Consider the following 20,128-nt stretch of genomic DNA (forward strand, 5'->3'; position numbering starts at 1 on the left):
GTTGTTCCGTGAATGTGGTATGCACTATAAAATGCATCATCTTTCTTTTTTAATACTTAAACCTTTCTCCATTTCCAAGAGACATAATGGCTGGAAATTTCTCCAGGGAGGCGGGCTGAGGTTTGTCTGAGGCAGGCGGGAAACCCGAGAGGCTGGCTCAGTTGCGAGGGGTCGGTCCGGGGGAGGGGGGTTGTTGTCAATCGGCGGGGAGTGGGGGGCGGCAATCGGGAGGGTGAAGAGAGGATCGGCGGGGGGGTGTTGCAGGATCGGCAGGCGATGGGGGGGGGGGTGGTCAGAGATCGGGGAGGTTGGGGATCAGCAGGCAAGTGGGGATCGCAGGGGGGAGGTCAGCCAGGGATCACCGGGGGGGTTGGCTGTGGATTGACAGCGGGGCCAGAGGATTGGGGCCGGCCACTGGAGGATTGTGGCCGGCCTCAGCATCATCGTTGAGGGGGAAGGGCTGGGGACAGGGGGAAGGCCTGGGGGCAGGGGGAAGGCCTGGGAAAGTGATCGGAGGCCTCGTGAGGAGGTCTCCAATCGCGGGGGGTGGGCTAGGCAGGGACCCTGGGCCCTGGTAGGTATAAAGCCACTTACCTCCTGGATGCAGCAGTCCCCGTCTCTGTTTAACTGCCGGGTTTCACGAATTGTGTGAAACCCGTCCACAGGCAGTTAAACACAAAATTGATGGGGAAAAAAGAGGCTTCCAGCCTCTTTACAATATTTAAATTAATGCAACGCCCCCTGGTAGCGGGTTGGTCACCCCCCCCCACCCCACGCACCACCCCCCCCACCCGTCCCGCGTCCGGCAAAACCAGAAGTGGTGGGTTGGAGGCGGGAATCTCACTTTTAACAATTTAACTGCTCCCACGCCCCAAACCCACCCGTTTTTTTAGGGGAAAATTCCGGCCAATACTTTAATCTATTTTGACAAGTAAAGTCACTATAAAACACTTTCCACGCAACAATACTCGTTCCGGTTCACTCAAAAGAAGCTGTAATGCTTTTGCGCATTTCCGAGATTTTCCAAGTTCTGTTAAAAGTATTTTTTTTAGATTGAGTCAAGCCACCAAGACATTAGAAAGGAAGGGAACATTACCCATTTACACCTCTAGCTATGCTCCAGACCTGCTGAAATCCTAATCCATGATTTTGTAATTTTGAGGATTGACTTCTCAAATGCTCTCCTCAAATCCTCCATATGTCCACTCTTTACAAACTTCAGCTAATCCAAAATTCTGCAGCATGTGCTTTCTCCCTTACAAAACTCCCACACACTAATCATCCCTGTCTTTGTCAAGTTTCATTAGTTACCTGTGTCACTGCAAGTAACTTCAAGGTCCTTGTCCTTACCTTCAAATCCCTCCATGATCTCAATCCACTCTTTGAGTGATCTTTTCCAGTCACAAATCCATGTTGTATTTCCTTACTACTGTGCCTCTGTGACTCCTTGTTCCTTACTCCCTCCACTTAACCTTTGGAAGCCGATCATTCAGTCACTACTGTTAGATCCGTGGTTCAGTGGATAAATAATCACACGGATGCTGTACATTAACAAATAACAGGTCTTTACTGGAGGAGGGTAATCTCTAGACTGGGGTACAGAGGCATGCGCACAGCTTATATACCGGTGTGGTCACTGCCGGTACTACAGTATACAGGAGCTGTAAAAAGTAGTTCTGACTTAAAGGCACATACACTACAACTACCACCTGCCTTCTGGATTTTCTCCCAAAAGGGCCCCACCTTTCTCCCAAAATGGCTTCAGAAGCCTCCTAAAAATCCACCTCTTAAACCATGCCTTTGCTTTCCCTCCCTAAATTCTTCCTTTATCTGTTCATTACCGATCTTCTGCCTTGTAAAATGCTCGGAGAGATTTTTTTATGTGATGACGTTAAATGAAAGTTGTTGTCACCCTAAGAGCAGTTTATGGAATCAGATATACAAAATTGAAGTGGCTGTACCTGGCCTGTTGAATAGCATCCACCCATGTTTCACAGTCAGCCTCTTCCTCATTCCGGAGCTCCAACGGTTTGTGTCCTTCATGGCCAAAGTTTATAGTAAAATAATGCTGCACAAACAAACAGAATATTACAACATTAATCATTCTACCTTTTGATGGTGATATGAAACATCAGAGCAGAAAGTCTTTTGATGACATTCAGATTTAACCTAAATTCTGCAAAAAAAAATTCAAAAGCACTCTGACAAAAATATGTCTGGCAATTAATAAAATTAACTCAAATGATCAAAAGATCCAGCTCCAGCTGTAGAGATGGGCCTTGTAATAGAAGGGAGCACTGGCTAAGTGCAAATGGATTGACTGTACATTGCCTCCCAGCATCAGCTGGTAAATGTACTGCCCACTTGATTGAACTGAGCCAAACAGATCAGGAAAATCTCGGGTTGATCCTTTATCTTTTTGAGTGAGCTGATCTGTGATGGATAAAACATGTCCCAAAAAGCTTGTTGTCTGGTGCAGATGAATATGCTCTTCTATTACAGTGATAACTGTTATAATTCAATGATAAGCTCTTCTTGAGTAACTATGGACCTTAACAGTGATTGTTCGGGGAAGCACCATGCTTTTAACTGAGCCATAAGTTATTTATGTAAACTTTAATAAGAATTTCCAATTCACACAGAATCCCATCAATTCACACACCACCGTAAAAAATTGTCTTTGAAGGTCAAAAGTAAAGGAATACTATAAGATCAGATGTACAACAACAAAAGTAAGAAATAGTATGGCATCATGGGTATAACACACATTTTGTTTTTGATGCCCTTTATGTTTGCCCCTCAGGCCAATTTAATTTTTTGGTTTGAAGTAACAAATAGAAGAAATTAATTAAAATAATTATTTGTGTGATGAAAGGCCTATGTGCCACATAAACATAGCAACTGTCACAACGTTTGATTGAATGGATACAGTGGTTTGAGGTGTACTTATGGGAGTAGATTTTCTGAGTCCTCGCCTGTGGTGAAGAACTTGCCCTGTTGTCACGGAGGTCCAGGTACATCACAATGGCGAAGGACTTGGAAAATCTACCCTACAATCTATACATACATTGGATATAAATTAAAGCATAGTTTGAAGCATTTCTGATACACAGAAGACATGTGTACTGGTAATCTACCAACAATAATCTACTGACTAGCTGCAATATAATTCCAATGAAAGATGAATACTATGTAAATTGGCACTGTTTATTAGCTAAAGTACTGCCGAAACACAATATAACCTGAAGCCATCCCTTAAGTGCCAGCAAATACCATATGGCTCCAGCCCCGACTCCATCAATCAGTCTAGCTGATACCTCACACTAAGTCCAGAGGTGCAGAAACTTGGCATCTTGCCCAACCCCAAGCTCAATTTCTTTCTTTCACATCCAAAACATTGCCCACCTCCGCCTCCTCTGCAGCTGAAACTGTAATCCATATCTTTATCATCTTGAGGCTGAACTTCCCCAACACTCTCCTTGCTGGTCTTTCCACCCACCATGAACTAAAAATCACCTAGAACTTTGCTGCGTTCTCACCACATTAAGGCCTGCATCCCTATCACTCCTGTCCTTGCCAAGTTTCACAAGGTCCCCTGCCAAAGAGAATTGCATTTAAGATTCTCAATCTCATCTTCAAATCCCCCCGTGGTCTTGCTTCCTCCTTTTGTCCATGATTTACAACAATATGCCCCTCATCACACCCTCCACTCCTCTAACACTGACCTACTTCTTGTTCTTCGCTCCCTGGACTCCACTATCGGTAGCCATTCCTTCAGCCACAATGTCACTGCCCTCTGGAACTCCCTCCCTCAGCATTTCTTATTGCTACTTCCCTTCCTGCCTTCTGAAACCTCCTAAAGACCCTTCTCTTTGAACGTGCCTTATCTCCCACTTAGCCCATCTCCTTGCTCTTCCTCCATCTTCTCAGTGTTCACTCATTGTTAACCACCCTATAAAGCACTGTTTCTCTGTATGTGAGGAGCGTTTTACAAATGTAAGGTGTTATCATTATTGTTCTTGAACATTGAGTCAAAGTAAATTCTAAAATCCACAACTCTTGATGTCTCAATTGTTTGTACCCCATCCTCCTTCAACAGAATTACTTTTTAAATTGGAAATTAGGAGAAGCACAAAACAGCTAGACCACCACGGTCACTGGGCAAGAGGAAAAACTGCCAAAGTACCTCAGTCGATCCAGGCAAAAAATAAGTACAGTATGAATTAGCCCAGTCACTGGTTAGTCCTGGTCTTGAGATAATCTTGTTTGACATTAAAGAGTGGGTGTTGTAAGATTAATTGTAAACGTCTCTTAATTGCTGATTTTTTTTTCATTTTGCTAACAATCTTGTTGAATTTACAGAGTTAGGAAATATCATAATATAATGAAAAAGTTGCAGGATGTTGAAAGTATGACCTTATATGCTTTTTATTTGCTTTTAAATAGCCTTTTCTCATCTAGTGATTGTCACTTATTAATCTTTAATTCTAGGAAAAGCTGTACTGAACTTCCCTGATGGGTCAGTGGATAAATACTCCATGTAGTGTGCTACTGAGCCATACCATTTAGGAAGATCCCAGGTTCAACCCCTGAACTGTGTGAGTTAGCTGATCTTAGCTGGTGGGGTTAGCGAGGGGGAAAATCTGTCACGGTGAGGCCAAGTTTGTGATGATACCAGCACTCGCTGTCAAGAAAGGCCACTTAAATGAAGTTCTGGAGGGAGGCAACAACCCAGTGGACCATAGCTCACTGTATCATTGAAGGGAGGGGCCATGGGCATCAAGAACATTCGAGGACCCACCAACATCCATTAAAACACAAATGTGTAGTAAAATGCATGAAGAAATAGTCCTGTAGAATGTTTACACACTGCAAAATCATATCACAAAATACTCCTGTGTTAAGGGAGAATATTTTCCAGCCTCAAGTTAAGCTCCTTAGAGATATTGGGATAGAAATTTGTCCTGGGAGGTAGCACAGTGATAATGTCCAGAGGCCTGGACTGATGGTGAGTTCAAATCCCACCACGGCAGCTGGGGAATTTAAATTCAGTTAATTAAATAAATCTGGAATAAAAAGCTATCAGTAATGGTAACCATGAAACTATCGGATTGTCGTAAAAACCCATCTGGTTCACTAATGTTCTTTAGGGAAGGAAATCTGCCGTCCTTACCTGGTCTGGCCTATATGTGACTCTAGACCCACAGCAATGTGGTTGACTCTTAACTGCCCCCTGAAATGGCCCAGCAAGACACTCAGTTGGAACTAACCACTACGAAACATAATAATAAGAATGAAACCGGACAGAACTCTCTACCTAACAGCACTGTGGGAGTACCTTCACCACATGGACTGCAGCGGTTCAAGGCGGCAGCTTACGGCACCTTCTCAATTAGGCAATTAGGGATGGGCAATAAATGCTGGCTTTGCCAGCGACGCCCACATCCCATAAATGAAAAAAAAACGGTTGGTATCGAATCGGTCGCTCATTATACTCCTCCCCCGATATTCCGTTCTACTGCCTTCAATAGAATTGAATATCAAGCGGATTGTATAACAGGCGGTAATACAATACTGCCCGTTTAGGGCCACCAACAATGTTCCCTCTAATTTTCTTTTGGATGCGTGGCCCCTTTAAATAGCTGTGCAGCCCATTCATAGTTTCGCACATGCACGAAATTTAACATTGGAAAAGTCGGTCCCTGGCTGCGCAGGACCGGCAAACATCTGCACATCCGCGCAGCTTAGAGGGAACATTGGCTACCACCCAAGATGAATTTCTACCTCTTTACCATGAATTTAACCTGAATATCTACATTCTCAGGTTAACCTGCTACCAAGCAGCACACTAGACCATTTGGGCCGAATCTGTGCTGTAAAATTGTATGTAATTCTATGTAATATTTAATTTTAAATGAGATAACAGAAAATAGAGTCCAACAAAACACCAAGTAAGTTAGATCCACTTTTACTTCACAAGTTATTTACCTGCAGAGGAAAACTGAAGGGTGGAGGACGAGGAGGAGGAAAAAGAATGAATCCAGATCACAGCAGCACCACAGCTATTTTCATGAGACTGGGGCAGGGAGAGTTTAGTGACAGAAGCTTCTCTGCTACTGGAATTGTTCCCGGGTTGCTCGCTGCAGTGCCAGGGACATTACGAGGCTACTTATTTGGCTGGGGAATAAGGCAGGAAATAAATTGGGGAAAAATAACCTTAACGATTGCACCATAGATTTTGCAATGAAAGAGCTTGGATTTTGAGATTTAGAAAAGGATATTTTCAATAGCTCAGTTATACCAGAGAACATTAGCTGACTTATATGTACAATTTCCATTAGCAAATGTAAAATGTCACCAGATTTGCCACTACCTCGTATGAGCTTTGAATACTCAGTGATTCCACACAATATATAATGCTGTGAAATGAGTTTCAGTAATCACAAAATTAAAATCTACGTTTCAATTTAAGCAATTACAATTTTACCTTAATGTAAGATTCATTTGTGCTGAGAAATATACCTCTTCAGGATTTTTAAGTAGCATCTCTTTTTTTAAAATTCAGCTTATACATGTATTACTATTTGATAGAATTTTAAAACTCTAAATTGAACTTGATTTTGTATAAACACACAATAAGATTGAATCTTTAATCTGGCTCAAGTACTAAGGAGATTCTGGTTCCATTACTATTCATCTACAAGAACTGATTAAATTAGATATGCCAGGTCATGCACTTGCTAAATAAACTATATACATATTGTTATATCTTCTTCTTAGGCAGTCCCTCGGAACCGCTTGCTTCCACATTAAAAATGAGTTCTCAGGTGACTGATGAGTCCAATGCGGGACCTACAGTCTCTGTCACAGGTGGGGCAGACGGTGGTTGAAGGGGCGGGTGGGTGGGGTGCTTGGTTTGACGTGCGCTCCTTGCGCTGCCTGCGCTTGGCTTCCGCTTGCTCGTGGCGAAGAGACTCGAGGTGTTCGGCGCCTTCCCGGATGCTTCCCCTCCACTTTGTTCGGTGTTGGGCCAGGGATTCCCAGGTGTCGGTGGGGATGTTACACTTTTTCCAAGGAGGCTTTGAGGGTATCCTTGAAACGTTTCCTCTGCCCACCTGGGGCTCTCTTGCCGTGCCGGAGCTCCGAGTAGAGCGCTTGTTTTGGGAGTCTCGTATCGGGCATGCAGACAATGTGACCCGTCCATCGGAGCTGATTGAGCGTGGTCAAAGCTTCGATGCTGGGGATGTTGGTCTGAGCAAGAACACTGACGTTGGTGCACCTATCCTGCCAATGGATTTGCAGGATCTTGCGGAGGCAGCATTGGTGGTACCTCTCCAGTGCTTTGAGGTGCCTGCTGTACATGGTCCATGTCTCTGAGGCATGCAACAGGGCGGGTATCACTGCTGCCCTGTAGACCATGAGCTTAGTGCCGGGTTTGAGGTCCTGGTCTTCAAACACTCTCTTCCTCAGGCGACCGAAGGCTGCACTGGCACACGGAAGGTGGTGTTGGACTTCGTCGTCGACATCTGCCCTTGTTGACATATATTGTTATATAAGGATTGTATGTGCAGTGTCCTCTAATTTTTAGCGAGTATGAATATTTTAAACCTTGCTAGCATCAACAACTTAAAAGGTATGGATGTTGTGAACTCATGAAGGTTATTTTGAATTTATTTCCCCCTCGTCAAATGTCTCTCCTGAAGGCATTGAACCTTGCTGGGCTATGATTCCATAAGCACTGGTTGCTCTCCACTATCTTTCCCAAATATTCATTATTCATGTGTAAATCTTGACGATGAGTGTCAGCAGGACATTCAAGCCTGGGCATCATCGCAGCAGAATCCAACTGGCCTATAATTCTCTGATTCATGTCTTTGACTATCAGGGCTACATGAGCCATTCCCCAATTGTTAATTAGAACCCCTGCACTGTCTGCTTCTGAGAATTCAAAATCGTTTACGAGCTAAAACAATTTTAATTGCCCAATAATTTAAATCAAGCAATGTAAATAACACAGCAAAGTGGGCATTTATGGTCAATAATGTTCAATTAATAGTTCATCAGAACATAAGAAATAGGCGTAGGAGTAGGCCATACGGCCCCTCGGGCCTGCTCCACCATTCAATAAGATCATGGCTGATCTTTGATCTCAACTCCACTTTCCCGCCCGATCTCCATATTGCTTGATTCCCTTAGAGTCCAAAAATCTCTCGACCTGTGCCTAGCATATACTCATCCACAGCCCTCTAGGGTACAGAATTCCAAAGATTCACAACCCTCTGAGTGAAGACATTTCTCCTCATCTCAGTCCTAATTGGCTAACCCCTTATCCTGAGACTATGCTCCTAGTTCTAGACTCTCCAGCCAGGGGAAACAGCCTCTCAGCAGAAACACTGTCAAGCCCCCTCAGAATCTTGTATGTTTCAATGAGATCACCTCTCATTCTTCTAAACTCTAGAGAGTATAGGCCTAGTCTACTCAATTTCTCTTCATAGGACAATCCCCCCATCCCAGGAATCAATCTAGTGAACCTTCGTTGCCCCGCCTCTAAGACAAGTAATATCCTTCCTCGGATAAGGAGACCAAAACTGTGCACAGTACTCCAGGTGTGGACTCACCAAGGCCCTGTACAATTATAGCAAGACTTCCTTAGTCTTCTTCTCCAACCCCCTTGCAATAAAGGTCAACATACCATTTGCCTTCCTAATTGCTTGCTGTGCCTGCATGTTAACTTTCTGTATTTCGTATATAAGGACCCCCAAATCCCTCTGAACACCAACATTTAATAGTGTCTCACCATTTTAAAAATATTCTATTTTTCCTACTAAAGTGAATAACCTCACATTTCCCCACATTATACTCCATCTGCCACCTTCCTGCCCACTCACTTAACCTGTCTGTATCCCTTATGCAGGCTCTTTGGCCAATTTTTTAATTTGGAGGTGGGTAGGGAGCGGGGGAGTAGCTCAAAAGCGGCCGAGAAACCTGGGAGAACGGGTTTCCCGTAGGCCATGCTGAATTTAATGGCAGGGCCTGAATAACATTTCAAAGCTCTGTTTCCTGCCTTTAGCCAGCCAGATAGAGAGGCTGCCAGGCTGTTGGGCTGGTAGGTCTGCAGCACTAGGCCGCAGAGAGGAGGGAGGGAGGGATCGGGGTGGGGAGTGAATTGGGGCCGGAGGAAATTTGGTGGGGGGGGGGGGGGGGGAGGTGAATCGGAGCCAGAGGAAGTTTGGGTGTGGTGGTTGGGGGCCAGAGGAGCACTGGGGAGTGGGGTGTGTGGTTCGGGGCCAGAGGAGCACTGGGGAGTGGTGGGTGTGGTTGGGGGCCGGAGGAGGATCGGAGCTGGAGTGGGGAAGCTGGGAAGGCGATCAGTGACCGGAGGGGGCAGGTCAGACGCCGGAGGGGGGAATCAGAGGCCTCGGGTGGGGGGGGAGATTGGAGGCCTGGCGGAGGGGGGAGGTCTGAGGCCTTCGGAGGAGGTCGAGTGAGATTGGAAGGGTCGGCGTGGGTGAGGCAGGGACACTGGATCCAGCAGGTAAGTGTAAAGGCACTTACCTCCTGGATCCTGCAGTCCTTGCCTCCCTTTAGCTGGCGGGTTCTCGAAGCCCGGGAAACACGACCAGCCAGAGTTAAATTTGAAATGGTGGATCAACATGAGACATGCTAGCCTCATTATAATATTTTAAAGGACGACTCGCCTCCTGGGAGTGGGTTGGCTGCTCATCCTCGTCCTGCCTCTGTTAAAACTGGAAGTGGGCAGGTTGGAGGCGGGTTAGGGTCGGCCTTCAGTTTTTTAACTCCTTAACCTCCCACCTGACCTCAACCCACCAGTTTTTTGGGGTTATAATTCCCCCCTTTGTGTCCTCCTCACAGCTTACTTTCACACCTAGCTTTGTATCATTTGAATCAACTCATTAAAAAATTGCAAATCACCAAAACAACGAAAATGATGGACACCCACTGCAAGTTCCGCAGGCGTTCACCAGAATGATGCAAACTCCACCGGGACCCAGATACGTCATGTCTCATCTGTGGAGCAAAGTTCCCTGTATGTCTTAGTGAAGCCTCTGCCCAGCCTACAAGGCCAATCTGCATGCAAAAGGAGGAGATTCCCTAAGTTGGGTGTTCCCATGCCCGGCCCTCAATCAGGATCTAGCAACGGGTCAGTACAGGTATGCCTGGTCTCAACAGTTGTACCTGGCTGACAGGGCAGATGTAGGGACTCTGAGTGTCCAAGCAAGGATCAGGATCTGGATTGCTGGAGTGAGGGTTGCACAATATTTTTTGTATTGCAAGCACCTCCCTGACAGAAGGGCCACTGGAGGCAGCCTCTTTCCCTTTCTGGGGTGGGATAACGCACCGCTGGCCCAGGAAGTTTCCATTGTGGTTACGGGTTTCTTTGGCAGGGGTTGCCCCCCCAAATCACCAATGGCCCACTACCTTGGCTCCTCCCGCTGGCCTTGCAAATCTCAGCGGGATCAACATCAGAGGTTCCAGCTGGGCCTATCCTGGCACCTACACCAGGACGCAATGCCCCAGTGGATTTTCTGGACTCCTGAGCTTAATTACTGTTCAGTGAAGAGTGTTTGCTACTTTGGGACATGCTTGTTACTTTCTGACTTCAGATTTGAAAAAGAAAAAACCAGCCTGACATAACTATCTTGCTTGTGCATGTGTGATTTGTCGATGTTTGACACAAAGTGCGGCATCTGGAGTATTTTGAGCATTCACAATATTTATTTACAGACACTAGCACATCCTCTGTAGCATTGCGCATGGTGAGCAGCAGAATACGTGGTTTTATAAAAAATAGGGTGTTAGTAACAAAGTGTAATGGGAAAAGTGTGAGCATAAGAAGAAAGTATGACTTTCTAGAATGTGTGCAGTACAAGGAGGAGATGATATATTAAGCAGAATCAGGTGGCTGGGAGAATAAAATGGATGGTGGGAAGCAAATAAGTTTTGGGAGTGGGGAAAGAAAGCAGATGACAGGATGTGGAGTGGTTGCCTTGGCGAGAAGCAGAACAAAGTTGGGTACAAACAGTAGGAAGTTGTCGGCGGGGGGGGGGGGGGGGGGGGAGGGGGAAAGAGGGTGGAAGAAGCGCAATAATGAGGAGGGAAGGAAAAGAAGGAAAAGAGCAGAAGTGGAATACAGCGAGGAACCGGTGGAGGGAAGAGGAGAAATAATAAGGGGAGAAGGGGAGCAGGGGATAAATGGGAAAAGAAGTGAGCAATGGGGTAGGAAAGAAACTTAGTAGTTGAAGTATGCAGGATGGGAAGAAAAGCAGCTAATTGGGAAGAAAAGGGGAGCACAATAGGTCACAGATGGCAAGGAGTTAAGTTGTGGATGGTGGGTAGAAGAGGTGCATAAGTCCCAGGAATGGAAGTAGGAGTTTATAAACTTATTATAATAAATATTATCTTGATATAAAAAATATATTGCACATACTGGCTGATAAAAGTTACTGTGAATATATGAATAGTTTGAATATGAATTACAGAGAGTCAAAGTGAATTCATTTAGAAATGAGAAATGAAATGAATTGAGGAACAGATAGTGCAGTCCAGGTCCCTTCCCTGAAATTAGAGAACCAATTGTTTTTTTTGTTTTTTTTAAAGACAGCCCACAAATCACTAGACTTAATGGCCCGGATTTTGCGGTGGGTAATGATGGTGAACTCTCAGCGTTCGCCGTCCGTACCCCTCTGAAACTGACCATAACTTCCTGTGCAGCTAAACACAGAATTCTTAAAGTTACAGTCAGTCATTCCCTGCTCAGACACAGGCTGCACTGTCAACCCCCCACCCCGCCCCCCATAACCGGCAATCAGTGAAATCAGTGGAACTGAAGAAAACTTGGGCTTTTCCATGCTAATATCCCTGTTAAACACCACATTAAATGTTAAGCCTTGTTGGAATAGGTGTAACAGCGTATTGACTGCTAAACAACCATTCTGGTCCTGAAAAACTAATTTTATATTTGTGGAATGTCAAATTTCTCCATTACGATAAAAATTACTAAATTTTTTTTTAAATTACAATTTTTCTTTTAAAGTTTGTTCATGATATTTCAGCTTCTAACTTAACCCAAAGAATATGAGAGTAAATTAGCAAGAGACATAAAAACAGATTGTAAACGTTTCTATAGGTATGTAAATAGGAAGAGATTAGTAAAAGTAAACGTGGGCCCACTAGAGGCAGAGACAGGAGAAATTATAATGGGCAATAAGGAAATGGCAGAGACATTAAACAAATACAGTTCACGGTAGAAGACACAAAAATAATTCTGGAAATAATGGGGAACCAAGGGTCTAGAGAGAATGAGGAACTTAAAGAAATCAATATAAGTAAAAACATAGTACTGGAGAAATTAATGGGACTAAGTGGCGACAAGTCCCCTGGACCTGACAACCTGCATCCTAGGGTTTTAAAAGAGGTAGCTGCAGAGATAGTGGATGCACTGTTATTGATCTTCCAGAATTCCCTAGATTCTAGAACAGTCCCCAAGGATTGGAAGGTAGCAAACATAACCCCGCTATTTAAGAAAGGAGGAAGAGGAATCTATTATTAGGGATGTGGTTAACAGGGCACTTAGAAAATCATAATATGATTAGGCAGATTCCACATGATTTTATGAAAGGGAAATCATGTTTGACAAATCTGTTAGAGTTTTTTGAAGAGGTAACTAGTAGGATGGATAATGGGGAACCACTGGATGTAGTGTATTTGGATTTTCAAAAAGCATTCGATAAGGTGCCACACAAGAGGTTATTATACAAAATTAGGACTCATGGGATTGGGGGTAATATATTAGCATGGATTGAGGATTGGTTAATGGACAGAAAACAGAGAGTAGGAATAAACGGGACTTTTTTCGGATTGGCAGGCTGTAATTAGTGGGGTACCGCAAGGATCGGTGCTTGGGCCTCAGCTATGACTTAGATGAAGGGACTGAGTGTAACGTATCCAAGTTTACCGATGATACAAAGTTAAGTAGGAAATTAAGCTGTGAGGAGGACGCAAAGAGGCTGCAGAGAAATATAGACAGGTTGACTGAGTGGGCAAGAACATGGCAAATGGAATACAATGTGGGGAACTGTGAAGTTATCCACTTTGGTAGGAAAAACAGAAAAGCAGAATATTTTTTGAATGCTGAGAGACTGGGAAATGTTTGCCTTCAGAGGGACCTGGGTGTCCTTGTACATGAATCACAGAAAGTTAACATGCAGGTACAGCAAGCAATTAAGAAAGCAAATGGTATGTTAGCTTTTGTTACAAAGGGATTAGAGTATAAGGGGGAGGCCTCCTAGCAAATCCCCACCCCCAACATTGACTGCTGAGTTTTGGTGTGCCCCCACTGCTATTGAGGACACCGCCCATCCAGCCGCACATAAATTGCAATGAGGGGGCAAGGCTTAGGGTTCCACTGGATTTTCTTCCATTCCCAACCCTGCATTGTAGATGGAGACTATGGTCAGAGAGGAGGTGGTAAGCAGACTGTGGTGGTGGGAGGCACACTGAATGAGTTTTATGGCATCAAGATAGACCATCTGACCACTTCTCCTTCTCCCAACCTCTCCAATTGCTGGTTATTTTGTGGTTGGGCTCATTCAGAACTAATTAAAAATGGAACCCGACACAATTAGGGGGCTTCTGCCTCCTTTAAAACTGGCACCACCCATTTTAGCTGCTGCAGCACTGGGGCACCACTGGGATACTTCATTGACCCAACCCAGGAAACTGGGAGCAGAATCTTATCACGATTGGGCCGGCCATTGGAAATCCTGCCTCGACCCACTTCTGGCAGCAATCCTGTCTTTGAGGAAAATCTCTCCAACTCATGCCTAATATCCTTAGATTAGGATTAATAATGTAGATTATTTTGCTGTTAACTACTTAAGAAGGTCTAGAGCAATTATATTCCATTCTCAAATTGTGTCTGTGAATGCTGTTTACTACAGGTTAGGGAAATAAGGGCTGGATTTTCATTGAGGAGGCGGGACTACAACTTGGGGTTGTAGTCCCGCCTCCATCGAGTTTTAGCCAACCCATGTGATTTTGACTTGATTGACCTTGTTGAGTCCACCCAGCGGGCTCAGCAGGCCAATTAAGGGCCACCCGGCAACAGGTGACGTCACAGATTGATATTTCATCTGTGAAGACCTTTTGACAGATGAAATATCAGTGTTTCACAGCTGTTTGAAGCTGTCAAACACTGACAATCTGTACTTCAAGTTAATTCCTTCCTCTCAGGCTGATTTAGAGATCTCTCCGGAACAGAAAGCTGAATGCTGCAATTTTTGACAGATCGCGGCCATTCTGCTTTCTGTGCCAGTGAGATGAGGGACTCCCGAGACCTGAAGGCCGTAAAGGTAAGTAAAACTTCTTCAAACACACCAAACACACTTACCTCTTCACTCATGCACCCATCACTCACCTGAACACCGGACATCTTGACCCCTCCAAGCCCTTCATCCCGACGGCCCACCTCGCTAACTTGGCGTGGTTTGGAGCCGTCGGTAATCCCACATTTCACCAATGAAAATAGGGATTAGGCTAAAAACTGCCTGTTAACTACCTGCTAACAGGCAGTTAATTGGCACTAATCCCCTTCCCGCCTCGGGGAGGCGGGTCCCAGTGTGGGTCGGGTACCCGCCTCCTTTGAAACTGGCATGGAGGCGGGTTGGGGCGGGATGGGTTCGTGCCCCCCGATTTCGGGATTTTAACCCCCCACACGCCTCCAATCCCACCTCTACGGCCCAATGAAAGTCCTGCCCTTAGAGTCACTCTGGTAAAAACTGGTTAGCAGTTTTACTTAATTACAAAATGTTCTGCTTAATTATAGCCAAAGTTCTGATAGCCTAACCAAACAAGTTCTTGAGTGAAATAAAAACAGAATGCTGGAAACATTCAGCAGGTCAGGCAGCATCTATGGAGAGAGAAACAGAATTAACAGTTCAGGTCGATGACCTTTCATCAGAACTGAAATCCCTACTCCAATATTTGCTTTTTGGGATTTAGTACTGGAAAGTCCCTTTTCCAGACGTGTGCAGTAATCCTAGTGCCCAGAGTAGCAGTGTTGCAGTAAGAGTTGCTGGGAGTCAAGAGACTGAAATCATTGTAAGATCTGTCCAAGAACCTATATAAGCTAAGTAAACTGTTAATCTGTCCCTGTCAACTGATATAATGCCATCTGAACAGAATGCAGCAAATGTATCAAGAAAGGATAAGACACGAACCCCATTAACCATACACCATTATCACCTTCTACCAGTTGTGTCAAAGTTCATAGAAACCATGGTAAATGAGAAGCTGTTGAACATTTCAAAAACAGAAAATTGTAAATGTTTCTGTGGAGCAAGTTGGACAACTTATAATACTGTCAATCACAGTCCTGAAGTTGAGTGGTTCTCTTGAACCCAGTATGAAGCTAGAGCAGTAGCTGTTGACCTTTGGTGAGTTATTGACAGTGAATAGCATCCTAGGCTGCGATTTCACCGACTGAGGTGGGTCTGGGGCGGCCAGGGCCGGTGTTGTGGTTCCAGCCCGCTGCCTACTGTAGCCCGCACTCTCCAAGAGATTTTACATTAATAGGGCTTGTTAAGCCCGTCCTGCGAGGTTCCTAGCCAATTCAAGGGAAGTGGGTCTGATGACATCATTTGATGACATAGAAACATAGAAGATAGGAGCAGGAGTAGGCCATTCAGCCCATCGAGCCTGTTCTGCCATTCAATGAGATCATGGCTGATCATCCAAATTCGGTACCCTGTCCCTGCTTTCTCCCCATATCCCTTGATCCCTTTAGCCTTAAGAAATATATCTAACTCCTTCTTGAATATATTTAGTGAATTGGCCTCAACTGCCTTCTGTGGTAGAGAATTCCACAGGTTCACCACTCTCTGGGTGAAGAAATTCCTCCTCATCTCAGTCCTAAATGGCTTACCCTTTATCCTTAGACTGTGACCCCTGGTTCTGGACTCCCCCGCCATCAGGAACATCCTTCCTGCATCTAGTCTGTCTAGTTCTGTTAGTATTTTATAAGTTTCAATGAGATCCCCTCTCATTCTTCTAAACTCTAGCGAATACAAGCCCAATCGACCCAATCTCTCTTCATATGTCATTCTTGGTGTGGAGATGCCGGTGTTGGACTGGGGTGGACAAATGTAAGAAGTCACACAACACCAGGTTATAGTCCAACAGTTTTATTTGAAATCACAAGCTTTCGGAGCGCTGCTCCTTCGTCAGGTGAAGTGGAGAGATGCATAAAGACACAGCTTATATAGTCAGAGAATAATGCCAGATGATTACAGGTAATCTTTCTAACTGCCATTTATCACACCTCGGCAGAGAAATAATCACAGCAATCAAAGGTATGAATGGTGTCCAAACAGGTTAGTCAGAAAAACATTACATCAAAGAACAATGAGGTGGGGTCAAATGTTGCAGATGCTGGGGTCTGTATGAAAAACAAAAAACAGACAAAAAACATTTTTTTTGCTACATACAGACCCCAGCATCTGCAACATTTGACCCCTTGTGACCCCACCTCATTGTTCTTTGATGTAATGTTTTTCTGACTAACCTGTTTGGACACCATTCACACCTTTGATTGCTGTGATTATCTTTCTGCCGAGGTGTGATAAATGGCAGTTAGAAAGATTACCTGTAATCATCTGGCATTATTCTCTGACTATATAAGTTGTGTCTTTATGCATCTCTCCACTTCACCTGACGAAGGAGCAGCGCTCCGAAAGCTTGTGATTTCAAATAAAACTGTTGGACTATAACCTGGTGTTGTGTGACTTCTTACATATGTCATTCTTGCCATCCCAGGTAGCAGTCTGGTGAATCTTCACTGCAGTCCCTCCATGGCAAGAACATCCTTCCTCAGAGAAGGCGACCAAAACTGCACACAATACTCAAGGTGTGGTCTCACCAAGGCCCTGTACAACTGCAGCAAGACATCCTTGCTCCTGTACTCGAATCCTCTCGCTATGAAGGCCAACATACCATTTGCCTTCTTAACCGCCTGCTGCACCTGCATGCTTACCTTCAGCGACTGGTGCACAAAGACACCTAGGTCTCGTTGCACTTCCTCTTTTCCCAATCTATTGCCGTTCAGATAATAATCTGCCTTCCTGTTTTTGCCACCAAAGTGGATAACCTCGCATTTATTCACATTATACTGCATCTGCCATGCATCTGCCCAATCTCCCAACCTGTCCAAATCATACTGGAGTTTCTCGGCATCCTCCTCACAGCACACATGCTCACCCAGCTATGTGTCATCTGCAAACTTGGAGATATTACATCTAGTTCCCTCGTCTAGATCATTAATATATATTGTGAATAACTGGGGTCCTAGCACCGATCCCTGCGGTACCCCACTAGTCACTGCCTGCCACTCGGAAAAAGACCTGTTTATTCCAACTCTTTGCTTCCTGTCTGCCAACCAGTTCTCTATCCAAGTCAGTACCTTACCCCGAATCTCATGCGCTTTAAACTTTGCACGCTAATCTCTTAATCGGGACCTTATCGAAAACCTTCTGAAAGTCCAAATACACCACATCTACTGGTTCTCCCTTATCTACTCTACCAGTTACATCCTCAAAAAATTCCAGTAGATTAGTCAAGCATGATTTACCTTTTGTAAATCCATGTTGACTTTGTCCGATCCTGTCACTGTTTTCCAAGTGCTCTGCTATTACATCTTTTATAATGGACTCTAGCATTTTCCCCACTACCGATGTCAGGCTTACTGGTCTATAATTCCCCGTTTTCTCTCTACCACCTTTTCTAAATAGTGGGGTTACATTAGCTACCCTCCAATCCATGGGAACTGTTCCAGAGTCTATAGAATTTTGGAAGATGACGCATCATCAGCCGGTTTCCTTAAAGGGGCCATGCGCAAATTGATTTTGACAGTTGTGCTGTCAGTGTTCTACAGCATTGAGGTGCTGCAAACACTGACATGCACTGCACAGAGGTGCACGGCTACACCCAGGCTCTCTCGTGACTCCCTCCATATGTTTATGGAGGGAGTCACAGCATGCAGAAAGGTTCTCTTCCCTTCCCATGGGCAGAAGAGACCTCCCCAGGAGATCAACGCAGCCTGGTTGCACATTGCACAGGCGGGCACAAGCAGGGATGTCGTCGGGAGGGCCGGGCTGCAGTGGCGCAAGCCATTCAATAATCTCAGATGATCACGAAATGTTACTGCCAAGCCACACTCAACCTCATCCTGCTGTGCCACTCATCACATCCACATTACTCTGCCTTCCCTTCCCTACTCCTGCAACATAAAAAGTAATCCAAAAGTCTTCTATAGGCATATAAATAGTAAAAGGGTAGTAAGAGGAGGGGTGGGCGGATTAGAGACCAAAAAGGAGACCTATGCATGGAGGCAAAGGGTATAACTGAGGTACTAACTGAGTACTTTGCATCTGTCTTCGCCAAGGAAGAGGATGTTGCCATAGACATAGTGAAGGAGGAGGTAGTAGAGACACTTGATAGGATAAAAATTGATAAAGAGGAGGTATTAGAAAGGATAGTTGTACTTAAAGTAGATAAATCACCAGGAACGGATGGGATGCATCCTAGGATGCTGAGGGAATTGAGGGCGGAAATCGCGGAGGTACTGGCCATAATATTCCAATCCTCCATAGATAGTGGGGTGATGCCAGAGGTCTGGAGAATTGCAAATGTTACACCATTGTTCAAAAAAGGGCGTAAAGAGAAACCCAGCAACTACAGGCCAGTCAGTTTGACCTCAGTAGTGGGGAAGCTTTTAGAAACAGTAATCAGGGACAAAAATCAACACTCACTTGGATAGGGGTGGATTAATTAAGGAAAGATAGCACAGATTTGTTAAAGGCAAATCGTGTTTAACCAACTTGATCAAGTTTTTTGATGAGGTAACAGAGAGGGTTGATGAGGGTAATGCGGTTGACGTGGTGTACATGGATTTCCAAAAGGCATTTGACAAAGTGCCACATAATAGCCTTGCCAGCAAAGTTGAAGCCCATGGAATAAAAGGGACAGTGACAGCATGGATACAGAATTGGCCAAGTGACAGGAAACAGAGAGTAGCGGTGAACGGTTGTTTTTCGGACTGGAGGAAGGTATACAGTGGTGTTCCCCAGGGGTCGGTTCTAGGACCACTGCTTTTCTTGATATATATTAATGACTTGGACGTGGATGTACAGGGCGCAATTTCAAAATTTGCAGATGACAAAACTCGGAGGTATAGTGAACAGTGAGGAGGAGTGATAGACTTCAGGAAGACATAGACAGGTTGGTGAAATGGGCAGGCACGTGGCACATGAAATTTAACGCAGAAAAGTGTGACATGATGCATTTCGGTAGAATGAGGAGAGGACATATAAACTAAATGGTACAATCCTGAAGTGGGTGCACGAACAGAGACCTGGGGGTATGTGTGCCTAAATCGTTGAAGGTAGCAGGGCAGCTTGAGAAAGCAGTTAAAAAGGCTTACGGGATCCTGGGCTTCATAAATAGAGGTATAGAGTACAAAAGTGTGGAAATTATGATGAACCTGTATAAAACACTGCTTCGGCCCCAACTGGAGTACTGTGTCCAATTCTGGGCACCACACTTTAGGAAGGATGTGAAGGCCTTAGAGAGGGTGCAGAAAAGATTTATGTGAATGATTCCAGGGATGAAGGACTTCAGTTACATTGATAGACTGGAGAAGCTGGGGTTGTTCTCCTTGGAGCAGAGAAGATTGAGAGGAGATTTAATAGGGGTGTTCAAAATCATGAGGGGTCTGGACAGAGTAGATGGAGAGAAACTGTTCCCATTGGCAGAAGGGTCGAGAACCAGAGGACACAGATATAAGGGCCCCAATTTTCTGGCCGCCGTCGAGCGGCTTTTCATGCGGCCGGAAGCCGAAAATCGGCGAAAAAGCGGGTCGGGACCCCCCCCCCCGCCTGATTCCCCACCCCGTCCGACTTTCGGACCGCCGTTTCCCCGCACCCCGCTTCAGTCCCAGCCGCTGCTGGCGGAACTGGTCGTCGGCACACTAATTACCAATAATTACCTCGTTGAGGTAGTTTTTCCGGGGCTGTTGCGACTTTGGGGCTTTCCCCACATGAAACCCGCCTGCGGG

At 45.0% G+C, this 20,128-nt stretch overlaps 1 protein-coding gene across 4 annotated transcripts in view; it reads right to left on the reverse strand.

Annotated features, from left to right (window-relative positions):
- LOC147124570 (ras-specific guanine nucleotide-releasing factor 2-like) overlaps positions 1–20,128 on the reverse strand; it is a 361,280-nt gene that overhangs the window by 325,453 nt on the left and 15,699 nt on the right. For all 4 annotated transcript variants that reach the window (XM_085989546.1, XM_085989542.1, XM_085989537.1 and 1 more), the window contains exon 2: positions 1,962–2,068. Coding sequence is in view for 3 of the 4 variants with exons in the window: in XM_085989542.1 (XP_085845668.1) it covers positions 1,962–2,068 (107 nt within the window). In the remaining variant the exon portion in view is untranslated. The remainder of the gene's footprint in view (positions 1–1,961; positions 2,069–20,128) is intronic.

Source organism: Somniosus microcephalus, chromosome 1 (genome assembly GCF_052327205.1).
Source record: "Somniosus microcephalus isolate GS21.2 chromosome 1, FLI_Smic_1.0, whole genome shotgun sequence".
NCBI lineage: Eukaryota > Metazoa > Chordata > Chondrichthyes > Squaliformes > Somniosidae > Somniosus > Somniosus microcephalus.